This window comes from Ipomoea nil, unplaced genomic scaffold (assembly GCF_001879475.1).
Source record: "Ipomoea nil cultivar Tokyo-kokei standard unplaced genomic scaffold, Asagao_1.1 scaffold1286, whole genome shotgun sequence".
Taxonomy (NCBI): Eukaryota; Viridiplantae; Streptophyta; class Magnoliopsida; order Solanales; family Convolvulaceae; genus Ipomoea; species Ipomoea nil.
Genome location: NW_017617714.1, coordinates 1679350 through 1695000, shown reverse-complemented (window position 1 = coordinate 1695000; position 15651 = coordinate 1679350). Strand labels below are relative to the sequence as shown.

The window sequence follows — 15651 nt, the reverse complement described above, 5'->3', positions numbered from 1 at the left end:
GGTTATTATCTGTTTCTTTATTGGAAAGGTTTGGTAGATTAAAATCCCAGAAATCTCCATTGTTGTCGTACGATGATGACGAGGTGGTTGTGGTCATTGGTAGTGGTGGTGATGATTGAAAGAGCATTTGTAAGTATTGAATTTTGGTGGCCATAATGTTGTGTGCAGCAGCTTGGGCTTCTTCTAGTTTGTGGGGTTGGAGTAAAGTGGCTAGGGCTAAGAGATTTGGCAAGTTTGAAAATAGGTCATCAGTTCTTGGCCTGTGAGTCATTGGATCATATCCCATTTGGATCAGCTTCTTCTTCAAGTGTGTGTTCCAGAAATTCTTGATTTCGTTGTCTGTCCTTCCTGGTAAGTGTGTTGCGATCGTTGACCACCTATATATACATAAAAGTTGGCAAAAACTAATGTGAGATCTGACACTCTCAGATTTTTGTCCGTGAAACAGGTCGTATCAAGTTGAAAATTTTAATAATACTAATAATAAATTAATTAAAGTGTTTTGTTACTTGAGAAAGTATAATACTTTTGAAGAAAGTATTACTTTTTTTTTTGAATGCTTGAAGAAAGTATTACAATTTCTCTTAAAAGTAACAAACACTTTATTACCCGTCTCATGGATAAGGATCCGTGAGGCAGTCTCACAAGAGAGTCACTCATAAAAGTTTAAAATCACCACTTGGAATTAAAAAATTTGGGCAAAAACTTGTGTGAAATAATCTTACAGATCTCCTTAATTGTCTATGATCGAGACCATTCAGATGGTAGACGATTAGGTGTGTAAGTATCACCGTTTCAATTATAAATATTATATAATATTTATCATAAGTAACAACCGATTTTATCATAAATTGTATAACAATTTCACATATAAGTATTACAATATCTATTATAAGTAACAATTTATTTTTAATTCGAAATGAGTTTAAATTTAAGTAACATAGTTTATTTATTTCGATCATATTAATTGGTATTAAACTTTCTGTAATAAGTATCATATATAGATTCAACCCGTCTCACGGATCCTCGCATAAGTATGACTCAAAAATATGAGATCAATAAATTTATATGAGTGAATTCCATTTTTGGTCCTACTGTTATAGGGACGTTTCCAATTTCAGTCCATTTAAATTTTTTTGCCATTTTACAACCACTGTTATTGAATGTGTTCCACTTTTCGTCCACCGTTAATATTTTCGTCAAGAGGCCGTATAATCAAAAGGTATTTTGGTCTTTTTATGTTTGTCTCTTCTCTTTTAATCCAGGCGCTCCGTTCTCCTCCTCCGATATTCGAAGATGGCTCTTCGAACAACGAGAATGGGAAGCCAAAGCTACATCGTTTCGTTCGTTCCAACATGGGCCGGCGAGGTTTCTTAGGGGTCGTTTACTAACTTGGAAAAATGGAGGATTTTCCAAAAAATGGAGAAATTGAGAAGTGGAGAAATGGAAAATTGGAGAAGTTGTTTACTAAATTTCTTCTTCCAAATTCAATCTCTATCTCCATTCTTCCTCTTTTAATACAAATTTGGAGAATAGATAAAAAGCTTTCTCCAAATGGAGGAGTGGACACGGGTGAACAGTAAATCGCGTGAACAGTGCACGATGTTTTGTTCTTCCCTTTCTTTTCCCCTACGTGGCTACTACGTCTTCCTCTTTTTTTTTTTTTTTCATTTCGGTCTTCTTTCTTTCTTCTTCTTATTATTATTATTATTATTATTATTATTTCCCCCCACCCCCACCCCCCACGTCTTCCTCTTTTTTCCATTTCATTTATTTCTCTTTTTTTTTTTTTTTTTTTTTTTTTTTTTTTTTTTTTTTTTCATTTCGTCCTTCTTTCTTTCTTATTATTATTATTATTATTATTATTATTATTATTATTATTATTATTATTATTATTATTATTCCCCCCCCCCCCCACATCTTCCTCTTTTTTCCATTTCATTTATTATTATTATTATTATTATTATTATTATTATTATTATTATTATTATTATTATTATTATTATTATTATAGAAATGAAAAATTGGAAATAGGGAATGAAAATTAGAAAATTGGAGAAATGGAAAATTAGAGAAATGGAGATAGAAAACTGGAAAAATGGAGAAATGGAAAAATGGAAATGGAAAAACAGAGAAATGAAGTAAACGACCCCTTAGGTTTTAGGTTTAATGTTCTCATTTCTTTAGTCAAACATAGTCCTGGATGAGAAGAAAGGTCAAAATACCCCTAGATTACACGGCCTCTTGATGGAAATACTAACGGTGGGACTAAAAGTGGAACACATTCAATAATAGTGGTTATAAAGTGGCAAAAAAAATTAAGGTGGACTAAAATTGGAAATGCCCCTATAACAGTAGGACCAAAAATGGAATTCACTCAATTTATATTTAGGATAATGTTCTTACTTGTTCCCTAGGATGGAATGGAGATGAAGAATTGTGTGCTCTTCTTCTTGAGAAATTTTGCCTCTCTTGATATCTGGCCTCAAATAATTAGTCCATCTTAACCTACAGCTCTTCCCACATCTATTCAAACCTGAAAGAAAAATGAAGAGTTACCAAGATTATCATCTATATATGATAGAAATAATGTTTTGACTGAAATAATACAATTTTTGTGAATACAATTATATTACCAGCAAGTTTTGGAAGGGCTCTCCAACTGCCATGGCCATGTTTCTCAATGTAATCAGAAAGCTTTTTGTCTTCTTCAGGTGTCCATGGCCCTTTCTTGAGGCCATTTTCGTCACAGCACGGGGCCCTTCCCATCCTATATTTCTGCCTAGCTAGCTAATACCTATGATATGATGTCTTAATATAATGAAGCCAAACCATAGTATTTATACAAACCTTCTGCTCCTATTTTCTCTTGTCTTCTAGTATTAATTATTATTATTTTTACATAAAATTGATTTGACATAGTCTCCCTATGTTTTGTCCCTACTTAATTATTGTATGACTTCAATTATACACTATTGACAATGACCTTTTTTGGAGTACTATTTTTCATTCATATATATATATATATATATATATATATAGAGCTTATATGTTTAATGGTTATGTATGTATTTTCTCCCAGTATCTCTTCGGAGAATCGTTTTTCGTATATTATCTAGTATCTCCATTACCGGGTTGTGGTGATTTGTAAGTTTAACTCAAACTCAATGGAGGATTTGGTCTATAATTATTTTAGCATGCATAGTACATACATACATATAAATTAAATAGGAGTTGTTCTTTGCGATTTTATAGTAGAATTAGTAATTCACTTATCAAATGTCTCAAACAGAGTGAAGTGGAGAATCTTATTTCATATCCTCAAAGAACCAATTCAAATACAAACATAATATTTTATTAGGTGATGTGATATTTCTCAACATATTAATATGAATCAAATACCCCAAGGTTGGGGTTATCAAGAATAAAAATTATCATGTAGAGTATTTTAGTCTTTTCTGTGACCCACATTTTCATTTTTGTTTTTTTGGGAGGTTATTTGAAACCATTTGTAGTATGAAAAATTTTCACCTTAGGAGTGTTTTTTGTTCCTCTTTACACATTTGTTAAGTGTAGTTTGGGTCTAGGATTCAGAGTCCCTGCCTGATAATAACACAGCTTATCAATTATTGGTTTTTTGATCAAGTTAAATCGTCAATAACTGTATACAGTATCATGACATTCCATATTACTTTTTCAACCTATTAAAGGTTGCACAAAGAGTCAACACCACCTTCACTAAGGCTCGATCTCATAACCTTTCATATGGGAGAGTCATTACATGCCATCTGAACACAATGTACTTAGCAGCTTTTTATAACTGTTTATTGCTTCAAAAGGTTAAAATTTTTAAAACTGCTGAAATCAGCTTTTTTTATCAGCTTTTTAAGAAAATAAATTATTTTCTATAAACCACCCCAAATAATTTTAAAAAGAATGAGACTGCGTAGACGAGCTTAGTAGTCTCGTTTACCAATCTCGTTACTCTCATTGTCTCTTCACAGTACTAGGCAACTGCGTACTTGAGCCCATTAACGAGGCTCATAAGCTTGTTGCCTAGTACCATGAAGGTAATAAGCAACGAGATATCTTATTACTGATTAATGTTCACAGGCTTCCCGTGAACATATGTTTATTTTTATATATATAAATTCTATAATAATAATAATAATAATAATAATAATAATAATATTATTATTATTATTACTATTATTATTGAAAGGTATTATTATTATTATTATTATTGTTATTATTATTATTATTATTATTATAAGTTAAAATAACATAATATATCGATACTCACTACTGGAAATTATGAAATTTTCGACCACTTGAAAATGATCTTAAAGGTTATTTTGCATGTAATCAATTATCAGCTAACAACTAATTTACCAAACATCTTTCTACAATCAGATAATGCTATCAACTTGCCAAACCCGCTAATCCAATCTGCTAATAATTATCAGCTAAATCAATCCGCTAATAGCTATTTGCCAAACACCCTAACTGATCGAGAACCGTAATTATTTTTTGTTGTATCTCTTTATATCTGGAAAAAAAAAAACAACGAGTACTGTAATTTGCTATCGCTAAATATTATTAGTGTTCTGAGATTTGTAAATTATTGTGTACATTTATCATTTAATTAAATTATATTTTAATCAGGAAATGAAATACAGTACTGGAGTGGATATCAATCCATTTCGAAGGTAAGAGTGGGTGGGAATATTTAAGAGATCAAGTAGGTTAAAACGCTCATCAGAATTGGTTAGGGTTTGAGTTGTTGACAATATTCGCTAATAAATTATTGGAGTATTATTTTCCCTCTTTTGCAACTTTTACACGTAATTAAAATATAATTTTTAATTTTGAGTTCGACCCTCCTAGGATACCGTACCATCTCAGGCATGGATCCGTATTTGTGAGACGGGTCGGGTCTATATATATATATATATATATATATATATATATATATATATATATATATATATATATATATATATATATATATATATAGGAAAAAGTTCAAATGCGGCGAGGCCCTCCCGTGCGGCGGTTTTCAGAATACACCAATGTTAACGAAAGACACCAACAGTGTAACGGAAACACACCACAATGAAATGCAAAAATACACAACACACCCAAAAAATACACCATATACCTCCCTACCACAAATGGTGTATTCCGAGCACTGTGTGGTGCTTTTAGTAATACCTAATGGTGTGTTGTTGGTGATGCGTATTTGTGTGTATTTTTTGTGGTGCATTTCTTGACGTTGATAGTGTATATCTTGCTTAACTATTGGTGTATTCTGAAAATCATAGCACGACCGCACAGGAAGGGGTCGCCGCACCTGAACTCGTCTCTCTATATATATATATAAAATACCTATTGAAAACCATTCAATAAAGGAGACTTTATACTTGTTCTTTTGACATCCTATGATTTTGTTTTACAATTATTTTATTACTCCCTATTTTTAAGGATCAAAATCTGAAACAATCATCTCCTTGTCCGCCATTCATGAAACCATGACATGTTCAAGATCTTTTTTCCACAAAATGAGTTGAACGTGTGGTTTTGCATGCGGGGATTTGTTGGAGCCTTAAAGTATAAATACTCCACCAGTTGAGCAGAGAAGGACGAACGAACAGCACATTTTTCTTGCACTCTTCTTCTTCGTTTGTCCATCCTATTTACAGTCTGAGCATTAATTACTACCAATTTGTGTCGCTTGTCAGAAGCTTGTCGATCCGTCACCTGAAATATTAAGCTTTTAAGGTAGTGTTTTTAGACACGCTACAGATCATTGTTCTTCATTCTGTCCAATTCTAATTCGTGTAAAACACCTGCAGATCAGCTTGCGTCTTCATATTTACGAACAAGAAGATTTGCAACAACAGTCTTTGTTCTCAATCCAGCTTCGTTGTTCATCTTTGTATTTACCAAGAAGCAGATTTACACCAATAGTTAACACTTAATACTTTCTATTTCTCTTTTTCTGCTTCATACACGATGTCAATATCAGTTGCCAAGAATGTCGTCGACCTCAACGCAGTTGAACCTCTAACTGGTGGTCTCAACTACCGAAGGTGGTATGCAAAAGTGATGATGCTTCTTGAGGCGCAGGACCTGGACTACGTCATCTTCTAGGTAATTTTTGATCAGACTGATGCGCAACCTACACAGCCAGAAACGCATGTTACCATTCTGCACGCCACGCTAAACCCAAAAACGCCTACAGCAAGCCACAACTATAACCCAAGAAGCTTGCACCAAATATGGAAGAGATAACAAGAATGCACGAGCATCAATTTTGCAGCGAATGACTAGCACCTTATTCGATATATTTTCGAAGCATAACTCTGCCAAAACCATTTGAGACTTACTGCAACAAAAATATGGAACTGACGACGCTGGAAGGAGGAAATACGCAGTGGGGCGCTGGTTGCACTTCAAAATGACTGACTCTCTGTAGTTAAACAGGTACATGAGTATTAAAATTTTGTTGCAGATATGTTGGATAAAGGAACCTAGGTGAACGATGTTTTCTTGTCTGATGCCCTCATTGAGAAACTGCATGAGTCCTAGTTGGACTTCAAGAATAAAATGAAGCATGAAAGGCGAGATTACACACTACAGTAGCTGGTCAATAGCCTGAACATAGAAGAAGAAAATCGCCTCACGCACAGGTCTGCTACTCCTGATAATGTAAAAGCTAACGTTGTTGAAACAAGTGTCATCTTTAACAGGCCAAAGGCTGGTGATCATAATAATAACCATAAAAGGAGCTCCAAAAAACAACAACAATAATCGCTTCATGAATGGCAAAATTCAGAAAAACGGAAAAGGTGGTGGATGCTTCGTTCGCGGGAAACAAGGCCACCGTGTAGCCCAATGCTATCACCACAAAGGGTTCATCAATTAGAACACGCAAAAATCAAACAATGAATATAATGGCCTAAGAACCACGCTCACCCACTGGAAAACACGAAGAACACTGAGGTAATTGCAGCCGTAATAACTGAGGGCAACATTGTTAGACATCCAGAAGAGAGGGTTGTAGACACAGGATGATCTCGCCACTTTTGCAACAAAAAGGATATGTTCAAGGAGTTCAAGCCTATCACTGAAGGAAAACAAGTGTTCATGGGGAATTCCAGCGTTTCACAGGTAAGTGGTAGAGTAAAAATAGAACTTATGTTATATTCTGGGAAACAATTATTGTTGCAAAATGTGTTATACGTCCCTTCTCTCTATAGAAACTTAATTTCCGGAGCCTTACTGAATAGGGCTGGGATTAAGATGGTGTCTGAGTTTGACCGTCTAGTTCTGACTTGTCGAGGGAAATTTCTTGGGAATGGATATCTGCGCGGGGGACTCTTTGTGTTAGATGTTACTATAATTAGACCTCCCCCTGCCACTGAGGTCCTCCTCTGACTATTTATGATTTTATCCCAAATTGGCGTGGCCCAAACAATGATAATACGAATGATGTTTCTTATTACATTACTTTCATTGATGATTTTTCACGGTTTACAAAACTTTATTTATTGTGATCAAAAGACGAAGCTGAACAAAAATTCTTGATCTTTAAATCAGAAGTGGAAAATCAACTAGATAAAAAGATGAAAAGGCTTCATTCTAATAGGGGAGCTGAATATGAATCAACTTGTCTCAAGAATCTATGTGAAAGTTCTGGTATTGTTCATGAAGTGACTGCTCCCTATACTCCCTAACAAAATGGCATAGCTGAGAGGAAAATAGAACACTCAAAGAGATGATTAATGTCATGCTTATTAGTTCAGGTGCCCCAGATTCATTATGGGGGGAAGTTGTCTTAACAGCAAATCACATCCTGAATAGAGTACCCCATAAAGGGTTTGATAAAACCCCCTATGAACTATGGAAGGGGCATGCCCCTAACCTGAAATACTTTAAAGTGTGGGGGTGTTTGGCAAATGTGGGACTTTCATCCTTCAAAAGGCCCAACTTGGGACCTAAAACATTAGATGTCATATTTGTTAGATATGTTGAAAATTGTGTTGCATACATATTTATGTGTTTAGAAAATCGTTGATTATGTGAATCTAGAGATGTTGTTTTCTTTGAACATGTATTTCCATTAAAAGATTCTCATTATTTATCTGTTGGTGATTTTGATTGGAATGGACATACAATATTCCTTCAGTTCCTATTACAAATGGTCTTGATGAACTTAAGAGGAGTAAAAGAGCTAGAGTTGAGAAAAACATTGGTTATGATTTCATAACATTTGTAACAGAACTGAAAGATATGAATGAAATATGTGATTAATATGTATGTCAATTGGTACTAGAAGAAGAGCCAAAAAACTTACGAAGATGATATGCGCTCTGTTGACTGTACCCTGTGGAAAGAAGCTATTAAAAGTGAGTTGGACTCTATCAAGTCAAATCATACTTGGGAATTGGTAAGTCTCCCTAAGGGGTGTAAATCAATTGGTTGCAAATGGATTTTCAAAAGAAAATTAAGACCAAATAGGTTTATTGAAAGGTTCAAACCCGGGCTTGTAGCTAAAGGCTACACACACAAATTTGGTGAAGACTATTTTTATACATATTCATCAGTAACCAAAATTGCAACTATACGTGTTTTGTTTGCATTAGCGTCTTCACATAGGTTGATAGTCCACCAAATGGACGTGAAAACAACATTCCTTAATGGTGATTTGGAAGAAGAAATCTACATGGAACAAACTCCTAGGTGTGCTGAGTCTGGACAAGAAGATAAGGTATCACTACAAGAAAAATGCACATAAACAACGGTTAATAACCGTTGTCGTAGGGGTATAATTTCTGTTGTTGAAGCCGGTGTTGTTGTAAGTCCCGCGCATAGACAACGGTTTTTTAACCGTTGTCTTTTCTAGAAACAACAACGGTTTTTTAACCGCTGTCTATTAAGTGTTGTTGAAGCCGGTGTTGTTGTAAGTCACGCACATAGACAACGGTTAATAACCGTTGTCTTTTCTAGAAACGACAACGGTTTTTTAACCGTTGTCTATTAAGTGTTGTTGAAACCGGTGTTGTTAAAAGTCACGCACATAGACAACGGTTATTAACCGTTGTCTTTTCTACCAACGACAACGGTTTTTTAACCGTTGTCTATTAAGTGTTGTTGAAACCGGTGTTGTTAAAAGTCACGCACATAGACAACGGTTATTAACCGTTGTCTTTTCTACCAACGACAACGGTTTTTTAACCGTTGTCTATTAAGTGTTGTTGAAATCGGTGTTGTTAAAAGTCACGCACATAGACAACGGTTATTAACCGTTGTCTTTTCTACCAACGACAACGGTTTTTGACCCGTTGTCTATTCAATGTTGTTGAAACCGATGTTGTTAAAAGTGATGCACATAGACAACGGTTTTTAACTGTTGTCTATTGTGTGTTGTTGAAATCGCTGTTGTTAAAAGTCACGCCCATAAACTGTTGTGTTTTGTAGAAAATACAACAGTTTCAACTGTTGTCTATTGTACAAAAGACAACAGTTTCAAACTGTTGTCTATTGTAAAATAGACAACGGTTTTTAACCGTTTTTAACCTGCTTAAATTTTAATCATATAAAAAATCAATTTATCCATTCACCATGGCCAAGTGTAGTTACATAATTTTGCACAAGCTAAGGTTCAAAATAACAAGTCTAAATACTTCCATGACCAATTCTAATCGAATCATATATCATCCAAGTCATAATACTACAAAAAACAATTCCACGAACCAAGTCTAAATGATCACAACGTTCTAATGATCAAATCATACCTACTCTAATAACTTCATAGAATATCGGCCCATTCAGAACGCACCAGATCAATAATTGCTTTGTCACCCTCAATCTGCAATAAAAGAGTAGGCATTTATAAAGAGCACAATCCTAAAGTGCTTCTATAAAGAGGAAAATTTAAGAGACTTGAGATTACACTAATTATATCACTTGCTCCCGTTATATCATCCAATCCATACAATATCCTTTCAGTGTCACTTTCCTAAAAGTAACAATGGCACAACAATAAGAGATTAGTAACGTAACACTGTGCCAAAAAACAAAATAAAAAGCAAATGATATTCATAGTTTAGAATCAAAAGCATCAAGAACAATAAATAGAAGAAAATCTTAAAATGAAAAATCTGAATAGTAGTCACCACTTTTTATCATTTAAGAATTAAGAGGGAATTTCCCCAACTCAAAGGTGAAGAGGTTAGCCTTATAGATAAGACACAATAAGGGTTGAATCAATAAATGTGGATAATAATCATAATATGAATAATGTGTGAATGCAGCTAGTGGAGTTTAGAAAATAAACTGTAGCACTATATCAAGCTTTAAAATCAATGTGTTTCTTAGCTAAAGAAATGGTATTGACAAGCACCTGCCAAAATCTTTTTCTTTTGTTTATATCCCGGTATTTGCAGCTTACAATTTCGCCATTCCTCCGATAAGGAAATGCAATAACAATCTGTATCAACAGAACTTTCAAAAAAGTTAGCCTGGGAAACATTGAATTCATCATATCCGTATGGAAAACCAGCTATGGTAAGATGAGGTAATTAGACTATTAGAGCTTACAATATTTCTCTAATATGGGACAAGCCTTTACTAGTTCATTAAGGAGTTTGATCACTTTAAAGATTAAGAGGATGAGGGTGGTTTCACAAAAGAAGAGAAGAACATTTAAAGAAACACAAATTTGCCATACAAAATCAGACTTGCCAGAAGAGCAGTTGTCAAGCAGCCTTGTATATAAAGCCCTTGGTGAAATTTCCAAATGATTAAAATGGTCCAAGAGCCAATGGTGAAAGGTTCAAGAGCCTAATGAATTGCAAAGTATAGCCTCAAATAGGAACACAAAACTGAAAATTAGGTAATTCAAAGGGAAAAGTTTGAGAACTGATGATAAAGTTAAGGATCAATTATAGTTGATCAAAAACATAAATACACAACAATCAACTTTACATAGTGAAGAAATAAGGGTTGGTTGGGAAAAGTATATCTACGAGGTAAACATGTTTTTTAATATGTAAAGTTGAGTGTTGTTTATATGTACTTTAGCAACCATTTTTGCAAGAAATATAATGCTAATGGCTAAAAAAAAAATTTATTTATTGAACTTATAGGTGCATAATATATTTAAATCTAAAAAGATAATCTAAACATACTTGGAAACGTATATATTCTGTCTCTTTACGTTCCAAGTCCTTGAGAAGAACCTTTTGCTCCTACTTTGGCAAATCTAAGCTTGCCAACTTCTGCTCTAGAAATGAGCGCCTGCAGTTTGTAGAATAGAAAGCATCTGAATACTTCAACAAAGCATCTGACAATTTGTTTGATATTATGGTCCACCTTCTGGGAAAGCTAACTAAATCTAGAAAATACTTCTCTAGAAATAGTTCATTTATCTCAATCCAAGCTAACATATGGGAATGCTGTAACTTCATATCAAAATTATTCATCCACCAGCAATTAAGTGGACATGAGGAAAAATCAAACAGTTCATTTTACAAGGCATATAATGTACAACTGCATCACCACTAAATCATTCAATCAGCTTGTGTCCTATTTATATTGAATGCAGATTTGGACACCCATTATGAATGTCCATCTTTGCAGTGACAATTTCCATGACAACAACCTCATAGGAGGTATGAGCTCATCCTGTATGGCTGTATATATGAGTGCCTGCTATAGACTACCATTCCAAGACAATGACAAACTTCCCTACAAACACTCATATGACTTGTGTTCCACTCACAGACTCATAAATTTTCAAATGATGCAAGCACAACAAGGATTCAAATACTAATATAATGTAGACTCCCTCACCACAGAATAACATTTAGAGCATTTTATTAGAACTAAAGGTTTACAACTTTTCCAACATTGAACTTGAAACTCAAGTAAAGAAAGAAGGAGAAAGCTATTTTTTTTAGCTTTAAATCTTTAATCCGAGGCATAATTTCACTAAAGCACAAGAAACGAACGTATCAACAAGACTCCACTATATGCATGATTAAACTAAGTTGAATATCAAGAAAATGCAATTACCTGAACTCACCAGAACTTGATTTGGTGCAGGAGCAGCTCCCATTCGTGTATCCATTTCAACTTTTCCTTAAACATGCAAAGTGTTTCACTAAGTAAGGAAAGCATAATACTAGACATGCAATGATTGGTTTGGTAGTGAGAATCCTCAGAACTTAGCTTGTTTATTTACCTCAGAACTTGAAGTTCTCTTTCAAGTAACAAACCATCTCTTTCAAGTTACTCATGTGCATAAGTAAGATTAAAGAACTCCTTTGTTTGGTGATTATAAAGATAGCCTGCATGCAAGTTCCAAATAACCATCAGAATCATGGAAAAAACAATATGAACCATATGCAACATATACCATATACTCTTCATAATAAGTACTTTTTTTTTAAAAAAAAAAAATCAAATTCAAAATGAGCATGAGATGTGGCTCATTTTAATAGGAACACTAATTCCCAAGCAAAATCATAAAACCAAATAAGTAATGGCTAGTAATGCATGTCAGAAATTGTGAAAGCCTGAGGCAAAACTGCAGAAAAGGGACCATAAAGAAGTGTTAAGGAATTGCACTACAGAAATAAAAATAAAATGTGCATTCAGAATAATGCATGTCAACCTGTTGCATATGTAATGATGTGACTATTCTAGGGTACAACGAAAGGAGAACACAAGGTTTGAAGAGGAAAGCACAAAAAGCTGCGTCATATTTTGTCCTGTATGCAATAACTGTAAAATGAGATATAGAGAACTACTTAATACATTGACCCGGAGAACTCAACAAACTATTAATCAGAATAGTATCATATCCAACAAGCTTGTTGACCCATGTTGCAAAGCCCAGTTATAAGAATGCCACATAACTTGATTAATTTTGCACACATTCTCCCTCACCAACTTTCTAAATAGTTCTACAGCCTCCACAATCCTATTATCCAGACAGACACCATTAATTAAGGGAGCATAAGTGATGGTATTCGGGGGAATCCCTTTTCCTATCATCTCGGCAAATTATGCTGTGGAACCATGCCCACCTTGCAAGGTGGATACGGTTCCACAACATAACAATTTCCATACAATCAATGCAGCCTAATTAACATCACATAATAGAAGATCTTTTAACACACATATAATAAATTTGCTTAAGAAATATGAATTAATCTTGTTCATCATTGCAAAAACAGAAGCAAAACCTTAAAAATTAAAGCAGATTAAAACAATATGAGACTAGCCCAGATTTTATCCAAATGCAAAATTCAAAAGCAAATCAAAGCAACAACAATTCACACAAACGAATCTTTTAAAGAAATTGAGACCTTTTCTTTAACCACAAAGAGTGAAACCTAAATAGCATGCATATAACAGAGCTGTATAGAAGGAAGATTAGACTGGAATGAAAAAAAAATAGAAAGACAAGCAAGATTAGACTTACAATGAGGCCTGTGCACTTAACAGAGAGCTGTAGAAGGAAGAGCAGCGGCGGCGAGTGTGACTGAGGCTGAGGCTGTGGCTGTCGGCCGTCGTCGTCGGCGAAGGAAGAGCGGCGGCCGGAGGTCTCGGAAATGAGAGGGCGAGAGGAAGGGCGGCGGCGAGTGTGGCTAAGGCTGAGGCGATGGCTGTTGGTTGTCGTCGTCGGCAGAGGGATGGCAGTGAAGAACTCTCCTGATCGGCGAAATGAAATTTTGGAATATTGGGGGTAGAACTCTCTTGATCGAGGAATAAAATTGGGCGAAATGAAAATTTTCTAAGTTTGGGCGGGTAGGGCTAAATTTTGGGTTGATTTTTCGCGCTCTCTAATAAAATAATAATAAATTTTTCGCGGCATCCGGAACGCTAGACCCAATTAAACCGGACAATATAGATATAGAACAGGGTAAGAAAATATTAGTTTTATTACCCGGGTCACTAGACCCAATTAAAATAGTACCGGGTATATAGGTACAGAACGCGAGATTCACAGATTTCTATACTGTAGATTCATAAAATCTTTACTCTAGATTCATAATTTCTAAAGCGTAGATTCATAATTTCTAAATCGTAGATTCATAATTTAAATACAGTAGATTCATAATTTAAATACAGTAGATTCATAATTTCTATGTAGTAGATTCATAATTTCTATACTACAGATTCATAATTTCTGTATTGTTGATTCATAATTTCTAAACTGTATAGTTATCAAATTATGAACATATAATTTTGTGAAAACGACGTCGTACGTTTTGGACTCGTGTTCACAATGCATTGTTCAGCTATTATGAACATAGAACAGTTGCACAGCATAATTTGCCCTTTAATACCCCGAGGTTTATTACCGACAACTCGCGGCCCAATTATATTACAAAGCTAAGATCATGGCAAAAGAAATGGGATATAGCTAACCAATCGTTATGCTATGGACCCGTGTCCACACTGTAGTGTGGACACGGTAACGGTGCCGTTGGTGGACTTTGATCAATGTACGACATAATTTGTGATAGCTAACTGTACGGCATCGATCAACTACTCTTTCATATTCATTCTCCACGTGTCTCAATTTTGGGTGCCCAAATTTTTTTAAAAAAATATTATAGATATAATCTATTGTTTTTTATACTTGATATTTTTATTTTTTTTTTTTGAATTCATAGATTGGTCTTAATTATAATATGAAAATAAAACTTTAATGAATTGACTTTGAAATTTTGGTGAATAATTTTATATTTAAATATGAACGAAAATATAACTATTAAATTAACTTTTGAATTGTATTCTTTATTTGTTAAATTTTTATGCAATATATTTGGACAACAAATTTTAATTACATTTTTATTCTTGTTAACACTCAGGATATAATAGCTAAAAGATAAGGTGTAACACTTTAGTACACAAGAGTTGGTGTGGTTTGGTGGATTTGGCTTTGTTTGTTATGTTAAAGGTCTTGGGTTCTATCTTTTGTGGTGGCATCCTTAACCTATTTTATACAATCATTGTCTTGGGTCTCAAAGACAACACATAAGAAAATTGGTTATATCAAGTATATATATTAGTTTACTTGAGTACATAAGTGTTGATTTGGTTTGGTCGGTTTAACTTAGTTTATTATGTTAGAGGTCTTGGGTTCTATTCTTCCTAAGGGATCCTTTAATTATTTTCTAAAATTGTTGTCTTGGTTTTCACAAACAACACAGAAGCAACCCAGTTATATACTAAATGTTGCACATTTAAACACAAGAGTTTATGTTGCTTAGTTGGTTAAACCTTATTTGTTAAGTTTGAGGTTAAAGGTTCAACTCTTGTTATTAACATTCTTATCTTTGCTTTATACAACTCATTAAATAATGATGTGCAAAGACAACGATTTTTATAACCGTTGTATTTGTAGTGTTGTGTATTCAAATACGCTTAAAGACAACATACCAAAGACAATGGTTAAATAAAACCGTTGTCTTAAACAAATAAAGAACGCGCAACGACAACGGTTGACAATGGTTAAATAAAACCGTTGTCTTAAACAAATAAAGAACGCGCAACGACAACGGTTATATAAAACCGTTGTCGTTGTAGTGTTGTGTATTCAAGTGCTATTAAAGACAACACATAAATGAC

General features: G+C 34.1%; 1 protein-coding gene and 2 long non-coding RNA genes across 3 annotated transcripts in view; 1 reads left to right on the top strand and 2 right to left on the bottom strand.

The window, feature by feature from the left end:
- Positions 1-2778, bottom strand: part of LOC109184796 (transcription factor MYB39-like) — a 3160-nt gene extending 382 nt beyond the window's left edge. Inside the window, exons 1-3 of the mRNA XM_019334837.1 lie at positions 2637-2778; positions 2407-2536; positions 1-377 (exon numbers count right to left, since the gene is read on the bottom strand). The exon at positions 1-377 is cut by the window's left edge and continues 382 nt beyond it. Coding sequence (XP_019190382.1) covers positions 1-377; positions 2407-2536; positions 2637-2769 — 640 coding nt within the window. The 5' untranslated portion in view covers positions 2770-2778. The remainder of the gene's footprint in view (positions 378-2406; positions 2537-2636) is intronic.
- Positions 1-12451, top strand: part of LOC109184801 — a 13720-nt gene extending 1269 nt beyond the window's left edge. The window contains exons 2-3 of the long non-coding RNA XR_002054881.1: positions 8248-8257; positions 12195-12451. This is a non-coding gene — a long non-coding RNA (uncharacterized LOC109184801). The remainder of the gene's footprint in view (positions 1-8247; positions 8258-12194) is intronic.
- On the bottom strand, positions 9784-13718 carry LOC109184800. Its single transcript, XR_002054880.1, has 7 exons — positions 13496-13718; positions 12251-12356; positions 12082-12147; positions 11196-11304; positions 10409-10495; positions 9959-10024; positions 9784-9874 (listed from the first exon to the last, which is right to left on the bottom strand). It is a non-coding gene; the product is annotated as an uncharacterized LOC109184800 (long non-coding RNA).
- Positions 13719-15651: the final 1933 nt, after the last annotated feature.